Source organism: Elephantulus edwardii, unplaced genomic scaffold (genome assembly GCF_000299155.1).
Source record: "Elephantulus edwardii isolate Elephantulus edwardi_28Jun2011 unplaced genomic scaffold, EleEdw1.0 scaffold00042, whole genome shotgun sequence".
NCBI classification, from domain to species: Eukaryota; Metazoa; Chordata; class Mammalia; order Macroscelidea; family Macroscelididae; genus Elephantulus; species Elephantulus edwardii.
Genome location: NW_006399792.1, coordinates 5,313,225 through 5,327,059, shown reverse-complemented (window position 1 = coordinate 5,327,059; position 13,835 = coordinate 5,313,225). Strand labels below are relative to the sequence as shown.

The 13,835-nt window shown below is 36.5% G+C and overlaps 1 protein-coding gene across 1 annotated transcript in view; it reads right to left on the bottom strand.

Moving 5' to 3' along the window:
- Window positions 1-13,835, bottom strand: part of WDFY3 (WD repeat and FYVE domain containing 3) — a 245,607-nt gene that overhangs the window by 162,370 nt on the left and 69,402 nt on the right. The window contains exons 11-12 of the mRNA XM_006885255.1: window positions 7,369-7,826; window positions 5,296-5,379 (exon numbers count right to left, since the gene is read on the bottom strand). Of these exons, the coding sequence (XP_006885317.1) occupies window positions 5,296-5,379; window positions 7,369-7,826 (542 nt within the window). The remainder of the gene's footprint in view (window positions 1-5,295; window positions 5,380-7,368; window positions 7,827-13,835) is intronic.

Genomic DNA, 13,835 nt, shown 5'->3' with positions numbered 1-13,835 from the left:
TGAATAGAAAACCTGGCCAAGTCTTTCGCCTTTATATTTCTTCTTGTGAATAATCTCCACATACTATTTTCATCTATGCTTCTATAATGCATGACTTTTGCACACTTTGCATTCTGGCACTAGGAAACAGATGCTTGTGGCTCCAGCCTATGGGAGTGCTTTGTTCCAGTGAAACAGTCTCAGCATAAATTGTCTATTTCTAAGTTCTGTCACCAAAAGCCGTGCCGTTTCAGCGCTCTGGCACAAGAACAGCTTGTAAAACAGATGCTTTACATCACTTATTTAGTAGCAGATAGCTGGCATGGCTATATCTTCAAAGAAAGCAAACTTCTCCTTTATACAGAAATTCTAGGAAAGTATTCAACTTCACTTAGAAAAAAACACATAGGATCTCCCTCTTTAAAATCTGGTGTATTCTCCATTCGTTTATGTCTTTTTTATACGCAGGTTTTTTACCAGATATATTTCATCTCAAAATTTGCAAAGAGATTTATAGTCTTACTACCACTACTACTATCATTCCTGCTACGCTACTATTTTTATTCTTTAAAATACTTTGATCCATTTAGAAAAAGGATCATTTCTCTGCAGGAATTTCCAGCCATTGATTTAAGAAACTCATAATATGTTAAATATGTTTTAGTTATTATATACACCTAAAAAAGACTCAAATTTGAAAAAATATTCTAATCACATGGTTTTTTTTTAAACATTCACTTTTTTTATAATTTTTTATTTACTTAAATTTTTTTTACAGAGGTTTTGGATTTCCATGAACCTTTGAAAATTAATTTTTCATTAACAGGACCAATAAATGAATTACAATTATAATCCTACCCAACAAGAGAACTCTTGTGTTTCTGAAAATGAAGTTGCATTCAATAATTTCTACACTGTTGGATCACCTTTCTTTGGAATGGGAACAAATATAGATTTGGCCAAGTGGTTGTCCTCCAGATTTCTTGACACCACTTGGTGAGCACATCTAGGGCAGAATCTGTTAGATGAAATACATCAATTGGTATACATCAATTCCTGGGGCATTATTTTCTGTCAATTCTTTAAAAGCAGCTTGAACTTCTTCCTTCATCACCATAGGCTCTTGCTCATATGTTGTTTCATGGAATTCTTCTGTGTCTGCCAATTCCTTTGGTACAATGACTCTGTATACTCTTTCCATCTTCATTTAATACTTCCTGGATAATTTAATATTCTGCCCAATGTATCCTTAAGTATTGAAACTTGAGGTTTGAATTTGTTCTTCAGTTCCTTGAGCTTAAGAAATGCTGAGCGAGTTTGGTCCTTTTTAGTTTCTGACTCCAGCTCCTTGCACATTTCATATAATACTTTATCTTCCCATGCTGACTTTTTAAATCTTCTGTTCACCTCTTTAATATCTTGATTTCTTCCCTCTGCTTTGGCTTTCTGTCACCCCAGTGCAAATACTCAGAGTCTCTTCTGTCATCCACCTTGGTCTTTTCTTCTTCCTCTTTTTAATGACCTTTTGTATTCTTCCTGGATGATATTCTTGATATCCTCCCACAGCTGTCTGCTTACAACTATTCTTCTTCCTTTGTATTTCCATACTTGAAAGTTCCACATCAGATGCACTATTAGTCTAAGTGTATTCTATTGTACATAGGGTTTTCAGAGGTCTGCTATTTCCTAGTCTGTCATAATATGAATGCTCAGATTCAGAAAAGTATCTGACAGACAAGCATTTTATGAAAAAAAAAACAAAAAACAAAAAAACAAACCATCAAAGATATTTCTCCAATTGTAGAATTAACCAACAGTTTCAGTGTTGTCCCTGCCCTGACACAAGTGTCTTGACACCTCCATTTTCCTCCTCCCCCATCCACAAGCATCCCCTTCCACTTCCTTCAACACCTGTCTTCTGTTGTCCAGCCGTTGATCTGATAGCTTCAGTATAAATATTTTTGGGCTTTATAGTAAACTGTAATGTAGTTACTGTTATGTGCCATCAAGTTGACTGCCATTCATAGTGACATTACAAAGAGTAGCTCTGAACCCTGTTCTATCCTGAGCCAGTCTCGTTGTCTTGGACACATTTGTTCCCATAGATGATATGGATATTAAACTAGAGGGAGCTTAAGTAGTCTAGTGGTAAAGAGCTGTGCTGCTAAACCAAAACTATGCAGCTTGAAGCATGCACCAACAGATGCTCCAAGTAAGAAAGATTATCCAATCTCCTCCTATGTGTTTAAAGACTCTGAAATCTGCTGGAGAACCAAGAGCTTGTTCTGACTTGATAGCATGTAACAACAACAAGAACATATTAAACTATAAACTTTACAGAAGTCCTTGTGGCCAAATTTGGAAGCAGGAGTGGCATCCACTTCCTAAACAACATGCCTCTGGAAATTCTATGAACTTTGATAAATGTCCATAGTTACAGAAAGGCTTCAGGCCTTTTGCTCATAGGGTCACTATGAGTCATGCTCAACTGAATGGCAATCAACAACAACAGTGGCCTAATACATTAGACGCTGGACTGCTAACTCAAGGGTTGATAGTTCGAATCCATCAGCTAATCCACCAGAGAAAGGTGAGGCAGTCTCATCAAGGTTTACAATGTCAGAAATCCAATGGAGAATTATGTGTTAGAACTGATATGACAGCGAAAGTGTACCACTCTATTTTAGTCTAGAGAAGTATACTACTTTATTTTATTATTTGTTGTGTGTGTACCATCTAATCGGATCTGACTGGTACAGGAGGAGATTGTCCCTCCTTCTCCAGCAGAGCATCTGGTGGATGAGAAGTATACTACTTTACTTTAAACTATTAAAATACAATACACTTTTAAACTTTCTTTTCTTACATAAGAAAATTATATTCTGCTGAAATGATATTACCTCTTTAGAGGCTGGAAAAACATTGCAATTATTATAGAAACCTAAAACATGACATTTCTTAATTAAATTTACATCTAATACAACAGATGTTAACACAATAGTAACTCTTATAAACTCACGTAAGATACCAGTACATGTGTCCCCACTTTTTATACTTAGGAATTATATGTTTATTTAATTATTCTTTTCAAGTGAGACCTTATATTTTTGCAAAAAATAGTAAAACAACATTACACAGTTAATTTTTAAGTTATGGTTATTTCTCAGAGTACCAGAAACCCCAATTTAATAAAGGCACTGAACAAAAGTAAACATGTTTGAATGACAGTCAACATCTACCTATTGAAGACTACCAATTTCTTCTTCACTTTAGGTAGGTTCTGGAAGGTTTTAATAATTATTTTATATTTTGTTTTTATTTATTCTATATCTAACTGGACAGAATTTAACCGAAATTCTCTTTGTTATTCCTTTTGGATAAAAATCATGAAACAGACCATAAATAGATTGTTTTCAAAATACAAAGTTTTATGCCTGTTTATAAAGTATTAAGAGTAGGGCATTTAGGCTTTTATGGACCAGAGCTTTATTACAAACTCAAAACATTTTCCTTATAAAAATACAACACAGTATCAATTTTACTGACAATAACAACAACAACAACAAAATCATTTTGTGACAAGAAACAAATCCTACAAGCCTATGTTAATTCAGTAAGACAGGTTTTAGAGATAGTGTGACCTGAATTCTAACTTCAAAACTTTGCATTTAGAAAATGAAAATACTGTTTTCTTCACAAGCTGATAGTTCTTATTGCTCAGCAAAATGTATTTACTCTAACTAGAATGGCAACCTGGAAATGTCAACACTGATCTTGTTGTTACATACCAGGAGTTTTTCCTCCCTGAGGCAGTACCAACCTGAAGTCTGATGTAAAATTCACATGGACTAAATACTGGGGCAGCTGATACAGTGACAGTTTCTCCTTAAGTCAAAGGACATGGCATCTTTAGATGCAGCTTTATTACAAATGATGATGAAATGTTTTTAAGGTCATAAATAACTCATAAGGAATAAAATGTATTCCTTTGTTAAATTACCATTTAATAAAAATTAAATCATGATGAAATTTCCCCCTCTCTGTCAGTGTGCTTCTTCATGCCATGAATCTCCACATAAAATACTTTGTCATTTTAGTTACTATATTTTGAGTCAATTTTTTCTTTTACTGTATCAGTTTTCAAGTCTTAATCATTTGTGATAGTATCACTATTATATTTCCTAAACAAAAATGAAAACTTTAGAAATTTAAACCATTTCTCTAATAACCAGTAGTTCTTTGGGACAGTAAACAGAAATGACTCTTTTAGGGACAGGAAGTCAGGTCAAACTGATCTAGTTCATGGTTTCTTGAATTAAGAACAATGAAAAAAAAAAGAACAATGACTTGCTCATTTCAAAAATAAACAACAGTTTGGAAGCATAAATATACTAAACCAAAATTTGTTCAAGACTACTGAGATCTCATTTAATGTAAGACAATGAGCTATAAATCCATTATACATGTAAAGGAAAACCTAAGTCTTTTCCATGTAACAATGAATATTACAACTAAAATATAATTAAAGAAAGAAACTATAACAATTACTGGTGACCCACTAACTATTCCCAACTATGCTATAGTTTTAAAATCAGAACAGAAATCACAAATGACAATAAAATAAAGCTCCAGGACCCATTTTTAAAAGCAATACTTGAAGAAAACGACCATAACCTAACTAACTGCACCTGATTATGAGGAAAACAGGAAGAAGTATATGGTGCCACTACACCAGGTGCAAGTGGAACGGAATTAGAGAAGGACTGAATAACTTTAGATAGAAAATGATACATAACCAAAGAGAACAAAATACCTAGGAAGGATTTTTGTACTAATAAGTCATCATAATAGCATGATCTTTTAACGGGATGAAGCTGCTTGAGAATATACACATTTCCTTGCCAGTGTCATTCTTAGGTAATGTTAATAAAATTTTATATATATAGATAGATAGATAGATATATAGATATAGATATAGATATATATAGATATATAAATAAATACTCTACCTAAACATTAAATCTTCATTTCTAATTTATCTTTAAAGCTTGCTTTTAGATGAATGTATATCTTAGTTTCAGTGATACAATAACAAAACATTCTAACATGTATTCATATCTTTGGATCATTAAGATATTTTATTCTTATAAATATATTTGAGAGAAAATTATAAAATTAAACCTAAAAACCCTAAAATTCAAACAGAAAGGGAAAAAAAGATTCAAGTTATAAAAACATAAGCATATCTGTGTGTAAGTAAACAAAGGAACAAAAAAGAACCCACATAAATATTGACTTCTCTTGTAAGATCAGTACCTTTTCCTGGACAAAGCTGGTGTACCCCAAGGAGAGGGGAGAGAAGACTCACTTGTCAGGCAAGGAGGGATCTGTTCTGCACGACTACAGACAACAAAACAGACGGGGGAGTTAGAGAGGTTAGAAGAAAACACCAGGTTGGCAGTTGGTTAGTTTCACAAGAAATACTGGTAAAAGTTTGATAAAGAGCATCCTCCATACTCTGTAGGAACAAGGAACAAGACTTCAACACACGCACAGAGTGAAACAGAAAGCATGCACATGGCAGATGCTTATTCCATTCATGTTAACATTTAACACATTGTTAAACAAAGCACTGTATGCTCTGCATTCGACAAATGAAACTAAAAATGAGGTATGTGATCAAGTCTAACTAAATCACAAGGGAAATGAGACTGAATCCAAACAAATTTAAAATTAAAGTAACTTATCCCTAGAACACAACTGGGGAAGCTCTGGTGACCTAGTGCCAAGAAGCTGTGCTATAATCCCAAAGGCACAAGTTCAAATCCACCAGTTGCTTTGCAGAAGGATGGGCAAACTTCCTGTGTCATTTACTGCCTCTGAAAACCTACTAGAGTGTCAATTATGAGTCAGTTCCGACTTGATGGCACATAGCACTAACAAGAACACAACTATCCCACAGTTTTTATAAAAATAAATGGGGAGCTTTGGTGGCCTACTGGATAAGCCAACACAAAAGCAGGAGGTTTCTATGCACCAGCTGCTCCACTGAAGAAAGAACGGCAATCTCCTCCCATATCTCTGATTTTTAACCTCTGAAAACTCACTAGAGGGTCAGCTATGAGCTGGTTACAACTCGACAGCACCTAACAACAATAATAACATGTAAAGAAATAGGGCTCTTTTGGTTTAGTGGGTAGCAATGTGCGCTGTCAAGCCAAAAGGGAACCAGTTTGAAACTATCACCTGCTCTATGGGAGAAAGATGAGCAATCTCTTCTAATGTGATTTATAGCTTCTGAAAATTCACTGGTGATGAAGATGGGGAGTATTAGCTATGAATCAGTTCTGAAGTGATATCAATCAGCTTTCAGTTTATAAATAAGGTTTTTATATTTAAGAAGGAAAAAAATTCTATTATATACTCTGATTTTCACAACTAAACATTAAGAATAAAAAAATATTGACATAATTAAGAAATAGCTTAGATATTTCAAAGGAAAGAAAACTGAAAAGACGTTCTAACAGAGTTTCTTAGCTCATTTGTAGGGGTACTATAGAAACAACTAGTTTATTTAGAAAGTAAGACCTTGGTAACTATTAAAAGTTAAAATACTTAAACAACTACTACGAATACCTTTAATATTATCTTCAAAATGAGAGCCTAACTGAAAACAGATTCAGCACTAAAAATATATAATTTAAGGAAACCAGCTCTTTTATGATCTGCCTAAAATAAGCGATTGACCTACCATCCATAAATCTGTCACAATATATTGTATTTGTCTACTCATTTGTAAAAAAAAAAAGCCCAAAGTGGCTAAGGTCAAGGTAATTTTAAGTAGAGTTGAATACACAATGCCCAGAGCAATGATCAACATGCCTTGGATTATTTATTAAGTATTTGCTTAACAAAGGAATGAGTAAAGGATTTGAAAGTCTTACAGATTTGTGGGCTCAGTATCTTTTAGGAAGTTATGCCTTTTTCAAGGATTATGAAAGGCTCTGAATGGAGGGAGTATCTATCACCCTCCTTGAAATATTTATAGTAATACGTTCTCAAGTGTATGATCAGTATCATTTTTATTCCGATGCACCTAACATTTTGGAGAATAAAGTAGAAAATGAGACTAACAGCAAATACCAGCATTTACCCAAATCTCACAGCATCCACTATATTAAGGGCAATAGGAATTAAACGAACTTGGATTTACAAATTATACACAGACTTTGATGCCAAAAATTTCAATATCGGAACAGTAAAAGTCACAATTACAATGGAAGAAATTTTTTTTTACAGTTTCTTTCTGATTCAATTTACCATTCAAGCCTTAATGCTGAAGTCATGCATAATGTACCCTTTTGCTCAGAAGACAGAGCAGAGTCATACCTGTCAAAAGAATCTGTGGCTACTTTGTAGAGATAAATGAAGAGTTTGCTGCAGTGCCGTAAAGTGGGAGAAACTGAGTCCAAAGAGAGCACATCTTCCTCTAGAAGTCTCTGAAATGGTTGAGTATTTGAAGGAAAGACATTCATGGGGCTTATTTTTCTTAAGTCTGAGAAGCAGCCAAGAAATCGAACAGCATCTGCTAACTTCTCATACTGAATCTCCGTCTTGAAGAAGTGAGAATTGGCGGGCTCATAGCGCATTGCCGCAGTCAATGTGCAGAAAACAGTGTGGAGAAGCTCAAACACTTGATTCTGGTTCACCTTCTCCCAGCCATTTTTTGGTGGACAGCTAAGAGATCTTTCCATAGCAACAAGCAAGGACGTAATGTACACAAATCCTCCCACTTTTCGGAAAACAGTTCTTGAGCGATGGCTTTCTCTAAGGACTGATAGGAGAGCCTGCAAAACACCAAAGCAAAATAAAAAGAGACCCATCATTCAAACTGAAAAATGAACATAAAACATAAATATCAAAAAGGAATATCATTCTGTGCACACATGATATGGGTGTTTTTGTCAACTACATAAAAGGCAGTTCTCTGAACTATATATTTTGGAAGCAAAAAATGGTGTTCAAAAGTTACAGATAATTTTCAGAAATATTACCACATTCTCTTTGCAAACAATACTGAATATACCACATCGTCGTGGTCGTCAATTGCCGTCGAGTCTTCCATGTACAATTGGGAAAATGGTCATGGGGCATTGTAAGCTAATCAAAGACATTACTTTCTTTTGTTATTATTTTAACATAATTTTAGACTTAACAGAAAGTTAGTTTAAAAAATTTCCAACTTTACTCAAAAGTTCAAAAAGTCAGCAAACAACAAAGGCTGGCAAGCCTGTGAAGGGACTGGAACTCTTATTCATTGCTGGGCGAAGGTAATGTGGAAGGTGATCTGCTGCTTTCTCAAAAGGTTGGATATGAAAATACCATTTGACCCAGCAATTCCACTATTAAGAATTACTCTAAAGAAACCAGAGCCATGACTCAAATAGATGTATGTACTCATGTTTACTGCTGTGTTATTCACAAACGCAAAGAGATGGAAACAATTTAACTGCTCATTAACAAATGAATGGATAGAAAAACTATGGTAGTCACACAATGGAATATTATGCAGCAATAGAAAAACAGTGAACTCATAAAACATTACACAACATGGAGGAGCCCAAAGGACATTATGCTGAGTAAAATAAAATGCCTCAGTCATACAAGGACAAATACTGCATAACACCACTGTTATAGACACAGAGGGAGGAGGTAAGAGAGAGAATGGGAAAAGAGTGGATAGTTAGTAACCACTGCTTTAGATCAGACAAGGGGAAGAACTATCCGAAAGGAATACATAATCCTAATATAAGGCATAATATGTATGATAACAATCTGGAACAAGGGTGCACTGCAGGAAATTCTGGGGGACAGGGTGAAAATGTGACAATGGAAGAAACATTAAAACCGTTTTGATGTTTTAAAAAAGAAGAAACCAGATCATTATCCAAATATAAGCAGTCTCTTTCTCATTCTCTGTATGCAGCTTTGCCCCTAAATGGTTCAACTGAAGGAAATGGTATCTGGATGAGTTGTACATTAGAGCTGTGAGCTCCCTAGGATTTTCGTCAGTTAATTAGGTGGCTAGGCTTTCTTAGTCTAGAAGCTATGGGGAAACCTGGTCAACATCATAGCAGCACACAAGCCTTCACTGACAGGCAAGTGGTGGCTATGGTCAGGAACTCTCACCTGGCTAGAGGCTAGGTCTCTCACATGCAAAGTGAGAACTGTACCAACAAATTATGTCATTCTGTAGTGTGTAGAAAGACTACATGGATTAAAATCCTGACAACTCTACCCTGTTGTTGTTATGTGCTGTTGAGTTCCATGTACATAACAACCCTATGTGCAACAGCTTTGAACCCTGTCCTGAGCCTGTATCATCATCTCTGACACATTAATCCCCATTACCCCAGTTACTGTATCAATTCATCTCATCTGAGGTCTTCCTCTCCTGCACCGTCCTTGTATCTTTCCAAGCATGATGTTCTTCTCCAAGGACTGATCACTCCTGGCCACATGCCCAAAGTATGTGAGATGTAGCTTCAAAATCCTTGCCTCTAAGTAGCAACTTGGTTTCATCTTCTCCAGAGCAGACCTGTTTGTTCTCTTGGTATTCCATGGTATGTTCAACACACTTCGCCAGCACCACAACTCAAAGGCATCAGTTATTAACATCCTTATTCATTGTTCATCTCTCTGATGCATAACAAGTAACTGCAAAGACCATAGTTTGGATCAGGCTCACCTTAGTCTCTAGATGAATACTGTTGTTCCTCAGTACTCTGGAAAGGTACCTGACAGCAGACTTTCCCAATTAATTTTTTTTATTTCCTGGCTACTGGTACCAAGAGTGTTGATTATGAAAGAAAGTTGAAGCTGTTAACAATCTCAATCTCTTCTCTATCAAGACTTTGCCAACTGGTCCAGTGATGAAAATCTTTGTTTCCTTGATGTTGCGCTTCAATCCATGTTGGAGGCTGAAGTCCTTGACCTTCTGCAGCAAATGCCTCAGGCCTTCCTCAGTTTCAGCATGCAATGTTGGGTCATATTAGAGGAGGTTGCCCATCTTTCTCTGTTAAGAGTTGCTGGTGGACTAGAACCACTAGACGTGTATCACAGCCTTTGGCTTAGCAGCACAACTCACTACAGACTACACTTCCAGAGCTCATAGGGAGGATGACTAAATTATTATATGACAGCAAAATTATATCATTAGTAACTGTCAACCCACTAAAAACTATAGCCCAGTCAAGTTGGCACCTTAACCTAACTATGACAGGGTTATTCTCATTTCCCACTGTGATGTAGAAAGTATAACATCCACAATACCTTTCTTAAGTCCCTGCCCTTGACTCTGACATATGGCTGTGTGGGAACATGCACACGGATATATTGGTCTATCCACAAGGGAACTGACTAGTTTCCACCATACCACCAGGTTTAAATTGAGGAGATTTGAGCAGCACAAATCTGGAGATTCTTACTTCCAACAAAGAAAATAATTTGGGGCTAGAGATTTCTGCACGACTCAGACCTATAGGAGAGTATCTGTAGCCACAACAGAAAACTAGAGCCTTAATGTGAGACAGCTGACCTGGGACTGCTGCCTTATGAAACCAAAGCCAGAGAGGCCTTTGCTCAAGGTTGCTGGAGGACTAGAGAGGAACGTGGAGGTGCCATTACTGGCAGGACTAAGAGAGCTTTGTAACACTGGCCTAAAGTCTCACATCTAAAGGGCCTGCCCTCCAGAAGCTATCCTGACTGAGAAACTGTAGCTTGCTGCCAACCTGAGTTTTAACTGGTTAACTTTCCTAATAAATTCCATGTGTGAGTATAGTTTTGCAAGGTCTATACTGCTGTTACAATAGATTTCAAACCCTGTAGAACAGTACAATGGGTGTTAGAATTAGTAGAAATAGGCAGAAGAGTGTGAGGGACAAATCTGAGACTTAGGGAAATTGGTTTTGTTCTGTAGATGCTGTTGATGGGGACAATGTCCTTTGTGCAGATAGTAGAGGTCAGGCTTGCGAATCCTCGTGATACCTTCACTCTTACAATCCCCTTGGAATTCATTACTGCCAGACGTATAGCTTTAATGTGCAAAATAGTCAGATTTTTTAACTATGGTCATAAATGTAAAACTTCATGTAAGGAGAGATACAATAAGTAAGGAGAAGATGTAGAGATTTATGGTGCTCGAGAAAAGTTTTATTTTTTTACAATAATGATTCTTCAGATACAAAGTTAAATCATATTTAATAAACAGCACACTTGCAACAACTTTTACAAAATTTGTAAAATGGGAGACCTAACTTGGTAAGCTAACTAGTTAACTGTTCTAAATTGCCCTAGATTTTTTTGACTCAAAGTGACCTTATTTAATATAAACTATACATTTCATTTATATGTTAAAATTTAATTACAGAGAAATCCCAGTGCATACACTGCATGTGTTTGCATGTGAATCTTTGTAAAGCATAATGGTGTGGTTGTAAGAATAAATAAAAATCCATAGCTATAAAGAGTTCTGGTAGACTAGAGAGGTAAGGAGTTTTGGTGGCAATCCAAAAGACAAGTTGTCCTGAATGCACCAGCTGTTCCAAAGGACAAAGAAGAGTAATCTCCATCCATGATATTTACTGCCTCTGAAAATCTGTGGAAGGGTCAGCCATGAGTTAGTTCTGACACAATGGTACAGAACATCAAGTCTTAGCAATTCTGCCCTAAAGAAACAATAGAGCAGTGTCTTAAATTGTAATATTTACAGAAGCAGACTTCCACCTCCCTCCCTCGTGGAGCAGACAGTCAGGTCAAATCACTAAGTGCTTAATACGGTGCCACTTGGACCATTTTGTTACAAGAATTCAGGGTTTAAAATCAGGCATCCAGCTTTATTACATAGGGCAGTACAAACTTAGCTATCTTTCAACTTTAGTTTTACATGTGTAAAACTTTAAAAGACAGTAATTTTTCTTTACAGGGCAGCTATATAAATATATAAAAAGCAATCCCCAAATTTCTAGTATACTATATGGCATTCATATAAAACTATTCATATACAGGAATTTCTTTAGCAGATGTATAATATTATACAATGAGTTCTGGTGGCTTAGTGGTAAAGAATTTTACTACAAGCCCAAAGGCACATGATTCAGATCTCTCTGTAGGAAAAAGAAAGGCAATATAGTCTTATGTCCTTTATTGCATCTGAAAATCTGCTTGCAAGATTTGATAATACCAAACAATAACAACAAATATAAAGCTTTATGAGTTATTTTTAAGATGCTATGTATTGTGGTTATGTACTGTCGACTCACATGCAACGCAGTGACCCTATGTACAATAGCTCTGAAACCTGCCCTGTCATGAGTCAGTTTCACTGATTCTGACACATCTACCCCCACTGCCCCATTTACTCTATCACTCCATTGATCCAAGGTCTTCTTTTCCTGCACTGTCCCTTCACCCTTCTGAGCATGTCCTTCTTCAAGGATGAGTCCCTCCTGGCCACGTGCTGAGAGTATGTTAGATGGAGCTTCAAAAGTCTAGCCTCCAAGGAGAAACCAGGTTTCACCCTCTCCCAGACAGATTTATTTCTTTTCGTGGAAGTCTAAGGTATGTTGAAGACTCTTCTCCAGCACCACAACTCTAAGGCATCAATTCATCTTTTATCATCTTTAGTCATAGTCACTGTCCAGATATCTGATGTAAAACAAATAACTGTGAAGACTATGGCCTGGATTAGGCGTACATTAGTCTTCAGACTGACTCTTGATTTTCAGTCCTCTAGAGAGGACACTATGAGTCGCAAACGACTCGACGGCACATAACAACAACACAACAACAGAGAGGACGCTGATAACAGATGTTCCCAATGCAACTTGTCTTTTGATTTCCTGACTGCTGGTGCCAAAAGTGTTGATTGTGGAGTTGAGCATGCTGTAATTGTTAACAACCTTAATATTTTCCCCATCGATTATGTTGCTGTCAATTGACCCAGTGGTGAGAATCTCTGTGTTCTTGATGTTGAGCTTCAATTCAAACTGAAGATTACAGTCCTTGATCTTCTTTATTTAGCAAGCGTACCAGGTTCTTCTCAGTTTCAGCAAAGTTGTGTAATATGCATAATGCAGGTTGTTGATGAGTCTTCCTCCAATCCTGATGCCACATTCCTCCTCATAAAGCCCAGCTTTCTGAATGACCTATTTTGCATATAGGCTGAAAAGATATGAAGACAGGATGCATTCCTGATACACTTCTTTCTTGATTTTGAACCATGCAGGGTTTCCCTGATTTGTTCTGAGGACTGCTTCCTGATCCAAGTATAGGTTCTACACAAGCACAAAAAAGATTCCCTTTTTCCTTAAGGCTAGCGACAATTTGTTTTGATCCACACAGTCAAATCCTTTGCCGATGCAATGAAACACAGATAGGCATTCTTCTGTGACTCTTTGCTTTCTGCCAATATCCATCTGATGTTAGTGATAGTGTCTCAGTCACAATGACTTTTTTAAACTCACCTTGTATTTCTGGTAGTTCTCTGTCAAGGTACTGTTCCCAGCAGTTTATGGATAATCTTCAGCAGGGATTTGGTAGTGTGTGGTTTCAGTGATACTGTTCAATAATTTCCACATCCTGTCAAGTCACCTTTTTTTGTAATAGGAATAAATACAGATCTCATCCAGTCAGTTGGCCAGACTGTTTTCTTTCAGATTTCTTGTCAAAACCTGGTGACCATGTCCAGGGCAGGATCCGTTTGTTGAAATATGTCACTTGTTATTCCATCAATTCCTGGGCTTTACTTCTTGCCAAGTTCTTCAGAGCAGCCTGAACTTGCTCTTTTATCACCATTG